General features: G+C 35.1%; 1 protein-coding gene across 2 annotated transcripts in view; it reads left to right on the top strand.

The window, feature by feature from the left end:
- LOC133292339 (MADS-box protein SOC1-like) overlaps positions 1-14355 on the top strand; it is a 30239-nt gene that overhangs the window by 7233 nt on the left and 8651 nt on the right. For both annotated transcript variants that reach the window (XM_061490749.1, XM_061490755.1), the window contains one exon: positions 13015-13099. In XM_061490749.1, coding sequence (XP_061346733.1) covers positions 13015-13099 — 85 coding nt within the window. The remainder of the gene's footprint in view (positions 1-13014; positions 13100-14355) is intronic.

Raw genomic sequence — 14355 nt, 5'->3', positions numbered from 1 at the left:
AAGGGTCGGCTCTAAGTCCTTACCTCTTTGCCTTAGTTATGGATGAACTAACAAAATATATTCAAGAGGAAGTGCCATGGTGTATGCTTTTTGCAGACGATATTGTGCTTATTGATGAGAGCAAGGAGGGTGTTAATAGAAAACTTGAATTGTGGAGAAGCACATTGGAATCCAGAGGATTCACATTAAGTCGAAGCAAGACTGAGTATCTGAAGTGTGAGTTTTCTCTGGTACGAGATGAGGACCAAGAACCTGTGCATCTAAATGGTCAAGAGGTACCCAAAAAAGATGCTTTTAAATACTTGGGCTCCATTTTACAAAACGGTGGAGAGATTGATGAGGATGTAAATCACAGAATCAGAGCAGGGTGGATGAAATGGCGCAGTGCATCTGCTTTTTTGTGTGACCGCAAAATCCCCCTGAAGTTAAAAGAAAAATTCTATAAAACGGCAGTAAGACCGGCAATGCTATATGGAGCAGAATGCTGGCCAGCACATAGGCAACATGAGCATAAGATGGGAGTAGCAGAGATGAGGATGTTAAGGTGGATGTGTGGTTACACAAGGATGGATAAGATAAGAAATGAAGATATTCGACGAAAGGTCGGAGTAGTACCGGTAGCCGAGAAGATGAGAGAACATAGATTGAGGTGGTTTGGGCACGTGATGAGAAGACCCATGGATGCTTCTGTAAGAACAGAAGTTTGTTACCAAGAGCTCAACACAAAAAGAGGCAGAGGTAGATCGAAGCTTACTTGGGGGAAAGTAGTAAAACAAGATTTAATGGAGTGGGATATAGATTGGCGGACAGTATGTCTTAGAACGGAATGGAGAAAAGCTATAAGTATGGTGGAGGGTTAGACCCGCTGTTATTCCTATGTTCCAGATGGTCCCTTTTTAGTCTTTTTCCCCTTCATTTCCCCACTTCTTCTTGTCCCTTTCTTTTTTACTTTTATTTATTTATATATACATATATTGTTATTTTATTTTATCTTATTTTATATTTTTATTTTATTGGTTTATTTTTATTTTTATTTTTATTTTTATTTCTTAATAGTTCCAAGGCTAGATGGAGCGGTCCGCGAGAGGTTTTGCTAGATGGAGTGGTCCCTTTTCGATTTCCCCACTAATCGGCAAATACCACCTTCTTCTAGGTGATATTATTCAACAATGTTTTTTACACACAAAAAGCAAATGCTGGGCAAATAATTTTTCTACCTAAATTTTTGAAAACTTGGTACCAAACATAGACATATAAAAATATCACATCTATTTGCCTAAGTATCTTCAATAAAAACTCTTACCAAACACACCCTTAATGTCGTGGAGTTTGGATAGCAAACAACTTTTCTAATGGATAAGGCCCGTTATGTCATTATTCATATTTTGAATCAGGGAAGTTTTGGCCCTAATCTTTTAGAGCTTGTGGAATCCGCAACAATATAAAACTCTGGATTGACTAATTTAAATAATAATTCTTTGTCTTAATTAGATGTGTCGAATATAACTCCAATTGTGCATTTAGTTTGTTGAGATATATAGTCCCACATTGATTGTATATGCAACTAATGTGGAGTTTATAAGGTCTTGGACACTCCCACCCTTTGAGCTAGTTTTTGGCGTGGTGTATCTCAAGGTTCTTTACATGGTATCAAAGTCTCGTGTCGTGTCTCGGGTTCAAACCCCAAAAGCTAGCTCAAAGGGTGGGAGTACCCAAGACCTTATAAACTCCACATTAGTTGCTCATTCAACTAATGTGGGACTATATATCTCAACATAGTCTATAACTTATGTCGGTAACGCAGATAAAGCCAACATCTTAGTTACTAAATCATACAGTAATTGCAGACTCCATCATTCCATATTGGCCTGTACTGATTGCAACTGCGACATGGCTAGCTGTGTTTGTAGCTGCAATTTAATCTTGAAGGTATCTTTTAGTATGTTTGATGCAAAGGACCACAACGAAACATTGATGATTAATATCAATCCATCAATATTGATAAGGATTAGAATAAAATTAGCAGGAATTTATCAAAAATATTACTAAAAATTGGTGTGACTAAAACAAAAACAAAAAACCCAATGAGGAACACACATTTTTGCATCACGATGACTGGCTTGTGGAAACCAAGAATACATTGAATTGCGAAGTACTGCGGTAGTAAAAAAAGCTTAGCACTACAAAAGGGTTATGAAATAGGAACGTCCAATATATTAAGTTTTGATGCAAAGAAATTTGGTTTACAAACATGGACAAAATAGCAACGAAAAACTGAACTTGTAATCGATAGTTAAATATTTCAGGGTGCAATTAGTTATTTATTTTTCATTTTACTTTTATTTACTATTATTATTATAATTACATCTTTTAAATTTTTTCTTCTTTTTCCTCCTTCTTTTATTATTATTTTTATTTGGGTTTATTGATAACCAATTTTGACTAATTTGACAAAAAGGTGTTATTGGTGATGAACCTTTTATAATCATTTTATTATCGATAGATAAAAATTAAATCAATAACTTTAACTTAAATGTCAAAATACATAAAGTGACACATAACTCTTAAGTCATAAGTTCAGTTTCTTGACAACATATTAAACTAAAACACTAAAAAAAATACAGCCAAACTACTAGTGTCTATTGCAAATCATTCAAGCTATAATCATGATTGTCATCTTCCATATCAACTTCATCTCTATTGTTATTCTTTCCATTTTTTTCTCCATCTCTGTAAAACAATTAATGTAGCCTCACCTAATAGCTTAAGTTTTAGAGTTGAATTAATTCTTTACATAGTATCAGATGATGACCTGACCAAGTGGTCATGAGTTTGATCATCATTGCCCCTATCCTATTAATAAAAAAATAATTAAATATTGTAGAGTTTCTTATTAAATTTTGTAGAGTTTCTTAGCACAGGTAGGCAAGCCTGATTCATCATCTGCTCTTTAAGTCTAACGGGCTCTCGTGTGAGGGGGTGTGTTAGAGAAATATAAAACCATTAATGTAGTCTTACTCAACAGCTTAAGCTATTGAATTGAATTGGTTCTTTATAATCTCCGTAACTTCATAATCAAAATTAGGAATATCCAAATCATTTAACGGGGCACCAACAAATGAAAAAACAATGAATACATGGCAACTAATATGCAATTTTAAAAATGAAATACAATTGATATTTTATATTTTTTTGAAACTTATTCATCTCAAAGATACTCTAGTTATGCTCACACCTAAATGAATTGCAGGTACCCTTTCAATTTGAACTAAATAATAACTTGACATTAGCATACATTTTGTGTGCTTTTGTTTAGCTCAATTTGTTTCCTCCTAACAAATCCTACGACTGCTTCTCATCCGAATCCACCAAACGAAGAACTTTGGTTAAAAGAGAAGTGCCCCCAAATAAATCACAATATTTTCCAAAACACCCATTTAATAATCATTTTTTCAATAAACTTCCCATTCATTGTTCTTGCAAGCCGATTAGATTTCTTTTTTTTTTTTTTATTCATTAGATATGAATATTCTTATCAATACTCCCTTAATTTTTGTGACACTTCACTTGACTTTCTTTATAAATAGAAGGAGTAGGTGGAGGAGGCGAAATTGCATCTCTTGTATACGTGACATGACTTTTATTTATAGATCTTCTTCAAAATTAACATCAATATTGTTGGGAAATTCGTTCCCTCAAACTCCAATGTCAAGCGGGTCCAGGGGAAGCCCGTGGCGGGGAACCACCACCAATGAGCTAAGGCTACACCAACCGTAGCAAGTGGATCCGACACCATATCTCAACCCAAAACCTTAAGGCATTGGGTTCATGGGTCCTTTCACTTATATACTCTTCACTTAGCTCATTACCAACCAATGTGAGACTCATCACACTTGAATATCTCAACAATCTCCCCCTCAAGTGTGAAACCCACCATTGATATGCTCCCCCTCAACCGAATACCCGAAGCGCAAAGTACTCGACCCGCCTCCTAGCCAATCACTAGGCTAGCTCGAGCCCAATCCGGCTCTGATACCACTGTTGGGAAATTCGTTCCCTCAAACTCCAATGTCAAGCGGGTCCAGGGGAAGCCCGTGGCGGGGAACCACCACCAATGAGCTAAGGCTACACCAACCGTAGCAAGTGGATCCGACACCATGTCTCAACCCAAAACCTTAAGGCATTGGGTTCATGGGTCCTTTCACTTATATACTCTTCACTTAGCTCATTACCAACCAATGTGAGACTCATCACACTTGAATATCTCAACAATCTCCCCCTCAAGTGTGAAACCCACCATTGATATGCTCCCCCTCAACCGAATACCCGAAGCGCAAAGTACTCGACCCGCCTCCTAGCTAATCACTAGGCTAGCTCGAGCCCAATCCGGCTCTGATACCACTGTTAGGAAATTCGTTCCCTCAAACTCCAATGTCAAGCGGGTCCAGGGGAAGCCCGTGGCGGGGAACCACCACCAATGAGCTAAGGCTACACCAACCGCAGCCAAGGAAGCACCGACACTTGTAAAAACAGGAAGAGTCGGGTCCGACACGCTCCGACACGGCGACACGCTCCGACACGCGGTTGACTTTTTCTGACACGTTGACCATTCCGACACGCGAATTTGACCGTGTCCGACACGGTCAAATGGCATTTTCGTAATTTTTTATTTTTTTTTTAATTTTTTTTAAAAAAAAATTATTTTTTTAAAAAGTTAAAATATATTAATAAAGCTTCCACCTGATCATATCAATTTTATCTTTTTGTCTTTTTTCCCCTTAAGTAGATAAGAGATCATCTCAGCATCATTGTTGTCAATTCCTATCACGCTCTTGTTGTATCTTCTTCTCTCTGATCTCTCTCTAATATGATTTGATCTCTCTATCTGATATTATATCTCTCTCATCCCAGTTCTTATTTTTTTTATTAAAGCTTTCATCTTTATAACGTGTTTATGGGTATTATTAATTTAGTTTCATTTTTTTGTTATATTATTAAATATTAAATGAAAAATACACTATATAAATTAAAAATATTATTTAATATTAAAACGTGTCCCAACGTGTCGAAATCCATAATTTTTTAGGATTGACGTGTCGGAGTGTCGTGTCGTGTCGTGTCACGTGTCGTATCGGTGCTACATAGACCGTAGCAAGTGGATCCGACACCATGTCTCAACCCAAAACCTTAAGGCATTGGGTTCATGGGTCCTTTCACTTATATACTCTTCACTTAGCTCATTACCAACCAATGTGAGACTCATCACACTTGAATATCTCAACAAATATCAACAACACCTTTATCCCAAATTAATTAGGGATAGATCTTCTCCAAAATATTAAAAAAAAATAAAAAGGAAAAAATGTTTGTCATTTTAAATGATATAAAGTTAGGTCATTTTAAGAGAGAGATAGATACAAAATAAATTTTTTTATTAAAAAATTAAATTAAAAAAAAGTTATCCACTTTCTCCCCGTAATTTTCATTTCTTGTGTCTATCTCTCTCCTAAAATGACATAACTTATATCATTTAAAATGACAAACATCAAACCCAAAAAAAAAAAATCAGAAACTCTTTCTTCTTGTGCCTCCTAATTTAGAGATGCTTGATTATCAAAGTCAAAATTTGGACTCACCTCACACTTTCCATTGCTTGGGTTTTACAACTAGGTCACCTCTGAATTCGAATCATAGACAATCAAGACATGCTTGACAATTCTTGGATGAGTTACTAATTAAATAACATAACTGATTTAGCTAGAAAATTTTAATTAACTACTAACGTGTTTATGTATTCCATGCGGAAATAGATCCTTTCATGTTTTAATTAACATGATCATGTCATGTGGAAGAATTCTAACCATACAAAGAAGAATCAACAGTGATGATTTTGTAACTACCTATCCCCATATTTTTTTCTTTCTCTTCCTTTATCAACATTATTTCACCTTTGTATAATTATGATTTCCTAACATAACATTGTCATCTTAATTAACACATGAGAGGATCCACTCTCATTCCATGCAGAGCTACACAACAAATTAGTGGTTGTATTGTAAATAGTATCATTTATATTCTAAATATTCAATTAGTTTACAAGTTAATTGAGATTTCTTCCTCATTTCATTTTGATGCGGAAAACGCATAGAAAAGTAGCTAACAAAAAGTTGAAATTTGATAAAAGAGAACTCTTTGTTCTCAATTATAATTACTAAAATAAAATATTCAACTCCGACGATAAGGGTCTTAAGCACCAATTACAATCAATTCAAAATTTAAAATCCTAAAAATAAGGAAATAATATAAAAATAATTACAGCTAGTTATTAATCAATCGACATTAAAAACGTAGCTGATTTAAGGAAATAACAAAAAATAAATAAAAATAAAAATATGTCTAAATTCCAAAATAATGTCACACACATGCACAATTCTACGTCAATTTTATGTGCATCATCCTCCTCCGATAGGAAAATATTCTCCCTTAAATTAACTTCGTTTTCATTGACGGTAGCTGAAGGTGGGCAGAATCCATGATGCAACATTTTCTTAAACATATCTAATGCTTCTCCATTATAAATTTTTTGCACAATAACAAATGTAACAAGTTCACGATGTAAGTTATGTCATCAATAATTCATGATTCATGTTCAACAATGCCTATTCAAGAACATGATACAAGATCTTTAGAGATCATGATTTTCTTATAAGAGCGTACATTTCTCCATTAGTGCGGAAGAACTTTGATGATGGAAGATTGTTTCTCAGAGTCTTTACCCTCTGCTTTCCTTGTATCGTCTATAACAGGATCTGATACAACTTTTATGGGCAGACCATGAAGGAGAGAATTTTGAGAGATAATCAAAATCAGATACTCACCATTTTTCTCTTTATATAACTGAACCATGTCACCAGTTACAGAGTTTCAAATAACTCCCTGTAACTTCTCATTAATGCGAAACGTCAAAACGTCAATTACCATCAATGCAAAACGTTACCATAATGCAAAACGTCAAAACGTCAATTACCATTAATGCGAAACGTCAATTACCATAAAGCCTCTTTTATTATTAATTAAACCAATTGACACACATTACACATGAGACACAAATAGTTTTACATTCTCCCACTTGGCTCATGTCATAAGGTGTCCCTTCATGATTTAATTAACATTCACTATAATGCGCATTTACTAGGCTAAAGGTTCCATATATTGACGTTATCATAATTCATTATTAGAAATAAAATCAACATGAGTCATGACAGTTGTATGCTATCAAGTCGACATAGTCCCTTCCATGTACTACTATATTGACTTTTCTTCCTAGCATGATACTTTAATAGGAAGTGTACATTTATGTCCAACAATAATGTCTTCATAACGGACCATAAATATTTTCAATATCATCACATATACGTGCATGCATACATAAATTGAAAATAAGACAATAACAAAAACATATATTCATCAATGAACTCAGAGTGTCAACACTTAATGCATAATTATAATTTTCATCATTCACTAGCTAACATAATGCCCATTTTACATACATGACCAGTAAATGTCTTGGGCGATAGTCCCTTCGTCAAGGGATCATCTAACATAAGATCAGTGCTAATATGCTCTATAGACACTCTATGTTTCTGAACCTCTTCTTTAACGGCAAAGTACTTTAATTCCATATGTTTAGCACCTTTGAAATACTTGTCGTTTTTAGAAAAGGAGACTGCTGGGGAATTATTACAATAAATTTTCAGCGACTTTTCAATATTGTCGACCAATCCAAGCCCTGAAATAAAATTCCGTAGCCATTTAGCCTGAATCGTGGCTTCAAAGCATGCCACAAATTCAGCTTCCATAGTGGATGCAGCTATTACAGTCTGCTTTGCACTTTTCCATGATATAGCTCCTTCAGCTAAAAGATACAGGTAACCACATGTAGACTTTCTTGTGTCTACGCATCCTGCAAAATCCGAATCTGTGTATCCAATCACTTCAAGGTTGTTAGACCTTCTATAAGTAAGCTTGTGACCTTTAGTTCCTTGCAAATATCTCAGAACTTTCTTTGCAGCTTTCCAATGATCCATACCGGGATTACTTTGGTATCTACCCAACATCCCAACTGCAAAGCTAATATCTGGTCTCGTACAAGTCTGAGCATACATTAAACTCCCAACTAATGATGCATACAGAATTGCTTCCATTTCTTTTCGTTCCAATTCACTTTTAGGACATTGCATGAGACTAAACTTATCTCCTTTCTGAATTGGAACTGAAGATGATGAGCAGTTTTCCATTCTGAATCTCTCTAGAACTTTATTAATATATGCTTTCTGAGACAAACCTAACAGTCCTTGTGATCGATCACTGAATATTTCTATTCCTATCACATAAGCTGCCTCACCCATATCTTTCATTTCAAAATTACTAGAGAGAAACTTCTTAGTCTCATTTAAAAGACCAAGATCGTTAGTTGCAAGCAAAATATCATCAACATACAGAATCAATAAGATAAACTTGCTCCCACTGATCTTCAGATATATACATCGATCAATGATGTTTTCTTTAAATCCAAAAGAGACAACAGTATCTTAAACTTAAGATACCATTGTTGTGAAGCTTGTTTAAGTCCGTATATTGACTTCTTAAGTTTGCACACCATGTGCTCTTTACCCTTTTCAATGAACCCCATTGGTTAGTCCATGTACACATCTTCATCTAAATTTCCATTTAGAAAGGCAGTTTTCACATTCATCTGGTGTAACTCTAGATCATAATGAGCCACCAATGCCATAATGATTCTTAAAGAATCCTTCTTTGAAACTGGTGAAAAAGTTTCTTTATAGTCAATGCCATCTTTCTGAGTGAATCCTTTTGCGACTAGTCTGGCCTTGTGACGTTCCAAGTTACTATAAGAGTCACGTTTGGTCATAAAGACCCATTTACAACCAACTCTCTTGCACCCTTCTGGTAACTTAACAAGATCCCAGACCTTATTCTGTTCCATAGATTTCAACTCATCTTTCATAGCGTCTAACCATTTATCACCATTTTCTCCATTCATGGCTTGTGAAAACGTTACTGGATCATCCTGAACACCCATGTCAAATTCAGACTCTTGTAGATATACCACATAATCATTAGAAATAGCAGGTCTCCTTTCTCTTTGAGATCTTCTTAATGCTATTTGTTGTGGTTCTTCTACTATGGGTTCATTCGGTTCATCAACAATGATTTCTTCATGAGTAGTGGGATCATTAACTCGTCCTTCATTATTATTGATTGGTTTAATAGCATGAGGAACAATAACTTTACTAGAGCTACAAGGTAATGGAACTTGTACTCTCACTTCATGAATATCCACTTTACGTGGTGTTTAACTCCCACTAACTTCACCATTCTCAATGAACCTTGCATTTTCAGATTCAATAATCCTTGTAGTATGATAAGGACAGTAAAATCTATACCCTTTCGATTTTTCTGGATAACCAATGAAATAACCACTGATTGTCCTTGCATCCAGTTTCTTATTGTAGTATCTAATCTCTGCCTGACAACCCCAAACATGCAGGTGTCTTATACTAGGTTTCCTTCCAGTCCAATATTCAAAAGGAGTCTTTGGAACAGACTTACTAGGAACCCTATTCAATACATACATGGCAGTTTTTAGAGCATAAGTCCACAATGAAAAAGGTAAAGAAGAATTACTTAACATACTCCTAATCATATCCAGTAAGGTTCTATTACGCCTTTCTGATACACCATTCTGTTGCGGTGTACCGGGCATTGTGTATTGAGCACAAATACCACGCTTTTCCAGAAATTTAGCAAATGGGCCCGGATGTTGTCCACTTTCATCATACCTTCTATAATATTCACCACCCCTATCAGACCTGACAATCTTCACCTTTCTGTCTAATTGCCTTTCAACTTCATTAATATAAATCTCCAAAGCATTTGCAGCTTGAGACTTATCATGCAGCAAATAGACATAACCATAACGTAAATAATCATCAATGAAAGTGATAAAATATTTTTCTTTATTGAAGGCATTAACATCAAACGGACCACATACATCAGTGTGCATAATTTCAAGAAGCTGAGTGCTTCTTGTGGCTTTACATAATTGACAGAATGAGCTCCCTGATTTTTAATTCTGGTTTCTTCCTGAACTAACATACTGTGCAATTCATGCACATTCCATTTGTCTTTCATGGTATTATAGTTCATTTGGAAAGGACCATACTCAAACAGTAATGAGTTCAATACGAACTGCACCAGGAAGTTCTCATCCACAGCTATTTCCAATGATTTTAATTTTGCCGCGACGCTTGTCATTTCATTAACATGCTCATGCATAGTACGCGAACCATCAAACTTCATGGTGGTCAGTGTACTGATAAGTGTCCCAGCAAGAGACTTATCAGCGGTTTGGGAGTGCTCTTCCACAAGTTTCATCATTTCGATGGCATTTTCAGTTTGTGGAAGAGCTGACTCAATGTTGCTTGCTATGCTCAATTTCATGTACATCAAACTTAATCTGTTGGATCTTTACCAGTTCTTAAAATGGTTCCTTTCATCCTCAGTGCTTTCAGGAGTAATAGCACTAGGTTCCTCTTCTCTTAGAGCCAAATTCATATCCATTACCCCAAGGTAAAAATTGATTTGCTCTTTCCATTCAGAGAAGTTCAGCCCATTAAAAACTGCAACAATTAAGAACATGGAATGTGTGGCAACAGGTACTACAAGGAATAATATTTAAACATTAATGCTTTGAGTCATACATGTCACATACTGACATACTTCACAGATTCAACTATACTAACTTCAATGCATATCAATGTTCGCCTTTGGGGATCCATTAACATACAACATTAACTATAATGATGCTATATAAATTTCACATAATTTGGCAATGATGCATACCCCTATCATAATTATTTGTCATCTTTGGATGTCCAAATGTGAGGAAATATGCCAACATTACCAACATCCATGTTCATTTTATAAAACAAATAATCAACCTTTGGGTTGATCCCCAACTGTTTTATAATAATGAACCTCAATATACCACAACCAGAAAATTATATCATACTATTCATAGCATCACAGTCATGGTAATTGAAATAGAATTCGTAATGTTTGAAATTAAAACAACTCTTCAAGATTTGGCCACTTTGGTGACTAACAAATCTTTATCATAATTAATTTCAAAACTTTGTCCAACTTTCATAAGTATTAATGTCCTTTCATGTTTTCCCAATAATTCATAAAATGGAATAAACATATGGCAATGACACACTTTCCCAGTACAAAGACCAGAGAAATGGCGCGGGTTAGCGCGGTTCTGCGCGGTGGTCCAATTTCACAACCCGCAAAGTGGCACGGGTCTGCGCCAGTGTTTCCATACGTTTTCCAGTGAGTTGGCGCGGGTTTGCGCCACATTCCAGAAAATGAAATTGTACAGAAACCGTAAAATTTGCAGAAATCGTAAAGGATGAACACCATTATCAGGAAAAGCAACACAGTAATCTATCATCATGTTTTCATAAGGTGTAGTATTTGATCGTTATTTAACAACACAACATGGATTTTGTTCCCATTTCTTTCCATAAGAATTTTCAATAATGAGATTCAGAGGAATCAACAATCATGGTGATCAAAATTTTCAGAAAAACCCCATCTTTTCATGAATTAAGAGATCATACATAATTGTTTATGGAAAATCACAAACACTTAAAACACATGCTCTGATACCACATGTAAGTTATGTCATGAATAATTCATGATTCATGTTCAACAATGCCTATTCAAGAACATGATACAGGATCTTTAGAGATCATGATTTTCACATAAGAGCGTACCTTTCTCCATTAGTGCGGAAGAACTTTGATGATGGAAGATTGTTTCTCAGAGTCTTTACCCTCTGCTTTCCTTGTATCGTCTATGATATGGATCTGATACAACTTTTATGGGCAGAAATGAAGGAGAGAATTCTGAGAGATAATCATAATCAGAGACTCACCATTTTTCTCTTTATATAACTGAACCATGTCACCAGTTACGGAGTTTCAAATAACTCCCTGTAACTTCTCATTAATGCGAAACGTCAAAACGTCAATTACCATTAATGCGAAACGTCAATTACCATAAAGCCTCTTTTATTATTAATTAAACCAATTGACACACATTACACATGGGACACAAATAGTTTTACACACAGCCGTCATCACCTGCAATCCTTAACTTGAATATATTAGAGACTACCAGAGGTGTTTGTTCTTCACCATAAGAAAATCAATATATAAAAAGTGTTCCAAATTACCACACTTAATTATGTTACCCCAAACTAAATGAAGAATTTAATGCCTTATTTTCAAGGCCATGTTGAGCGTGCTCAAAAATAACATTATCTAGAGTTATCAAGTCTTTCACAACCATCCCATTAAGCACCTTGCATGCATCCTATAAGAAAAGAATATAAAATTAGGAGCGGTTATATTTACTATCATTTTAATTTTACCATTCTTACTACTTATTTGGTTACTGTTGGATTAACTTGAAATCAATGATTGAAAAAGAAGAAAAATTAACTTCTGTTGATTTCAAGTTGATCCAACGATAACCAAACAGATAGTAAGACTAGTAAGATTAAAATAATAGTAAGTATAATTATAACTGATTACAAATCAATTAGCATTAAACATAGCTAAATTAAGGAAATAAAAATAAAAATTATGTCTAAATCCCAAAATAACTTTCGCACATATGCACGATACTAAGCCAATTCACATTTCTCTTAATGTCTAGTTTCTCTTTTTTATATTACATTTGAACTAAAATAAAATTTAAGTTTTCCCTTCCCATTTTCATTTTCTCAGTTTGTTGTCAAACAAGACATTGATCATGCCATTGTCTATTTTCTCATTTTTTAAGCAAGTGCTTATTTACTTAATATTTTGACCATGGATCAGCTAACCAGACTTAAGTAATATATTGGCTTTAATTATGCAGCATGCAACATACAATTGAACGATACCGCAGGCATACAAGGGATAATACTCCAACAACATTCAAATCAGATGAACAAAATATGCAGGTTATACCTCTTCTTATCTTTCTTCCATATTCAATAAGCATTCCTATTCATTATCTAGTATTTAGATATATTGTTATATGATTGTACTCATGCTGATGAAAAAACATATGCTTTTTATTTTTGCTCGTGTATATATATATATATATTGTCTGAAAAGGGTAATCAGAAATATATTATTAATTTGTATGTATAATCTGTACAGAGAGGTATCTATTTATAAAGAATAAAAGACCTAATCCTTGACCTAATGGGCTTGGCCTAATACAACAAATAATAATAATAATCAGCTAAATCACTAATATTTACAACACTCTCCCTCAAGCTGAGGAATAGATATTTATCATTCCTAGCTTGCTAGTAAGTTCTTGAAATCTGTCTGAAGGAAGTCCCTTTGTCAATAGATTAGCTAATTGACGCCCAGTGGGAATGTATGGAGTGGTAATCAACCCGCTATCAAGTTTCTCTTTGATGAAATGGCGGTCGACCTCAATATGTTTCCGATCATGTTGAACTGGATTATGAGCTATACAAATAGCGGACTTATTATCACATAGCAGCTTCATAGGTCCCTCACATTTTATTTTGAGATCGTCAAGTACAATTTTCAGCCACAGTAACTCACAAATGCCTTGAGCCATAGCTCGAAATTCAGCTTCTGCACTTGATCTGGCAACCACTTCTTGTTTCTTACTTCTCCATGTCACCAAGTTACCGCAAAGAAACATGCAATAACCAGTGGTAGAACGACGGTCAGTCACGGATCCAACATAATCAGCATTCGTGTAGACTTTTAAAGAAAGATTGCCATCACGTCGGAATAACAATCCTTTACCAGGAGTAGCTTTAAGATACTGAAGAAATCTCTCTTCTGCCTGCATGTGTTTCTCTTTTGGATCGTGCATAAACTGACTGACAACACTAACATCATAAGCTAGGTCTGGTCTAGTATGAGCCAGATATATCAATTTTCCAACTAGCCGTTGATATTGTCCTTTATCAAATGGAGGACTCTCCTCTTCAAAGCCTATCTTGTGATTCTGCTCAATAGAAGTATTAGAGGGTTTACACCCGAGCTTCCCTGCTTCTTTGAGAAGATCCAAAACATATTTCCTCTGACTGGTAAAAATTTCTTTGCTTGAATGAGCTACTTCTATCCCTAGGAAATATCTCAGTTTCTCAAGGTCTTTGACTTCGAATTCAGAGGCAAGTCGTGTCTGCAGAATCTGCCTCTCCACAAAATCATCACCTGTGATAAT

The sequence above is a fragment of the Gastrolobium bilobum genome, unplaced genomic scaffold (assembly GCF_033153095.1).
Source record: "Gastrolobium bilobum isolate Gb01-03AN ecotype WA unplaced genomic scaffold, APGP_CSIRO_Gbil_v1 utg909, whole genome shotgun sequence".
NCBI lineage: Eukaryota > Viridiplantae > Streptophyta > Magnoliopsida > Fabales > Fabaceae > Gastrolobium > Gastrolobium bilobum.
The sequence above is the reverse complement of the archived record's forward strand: the minus strand, read 5'-3'. Positions and strand labels throughout refer to the sequence as shown.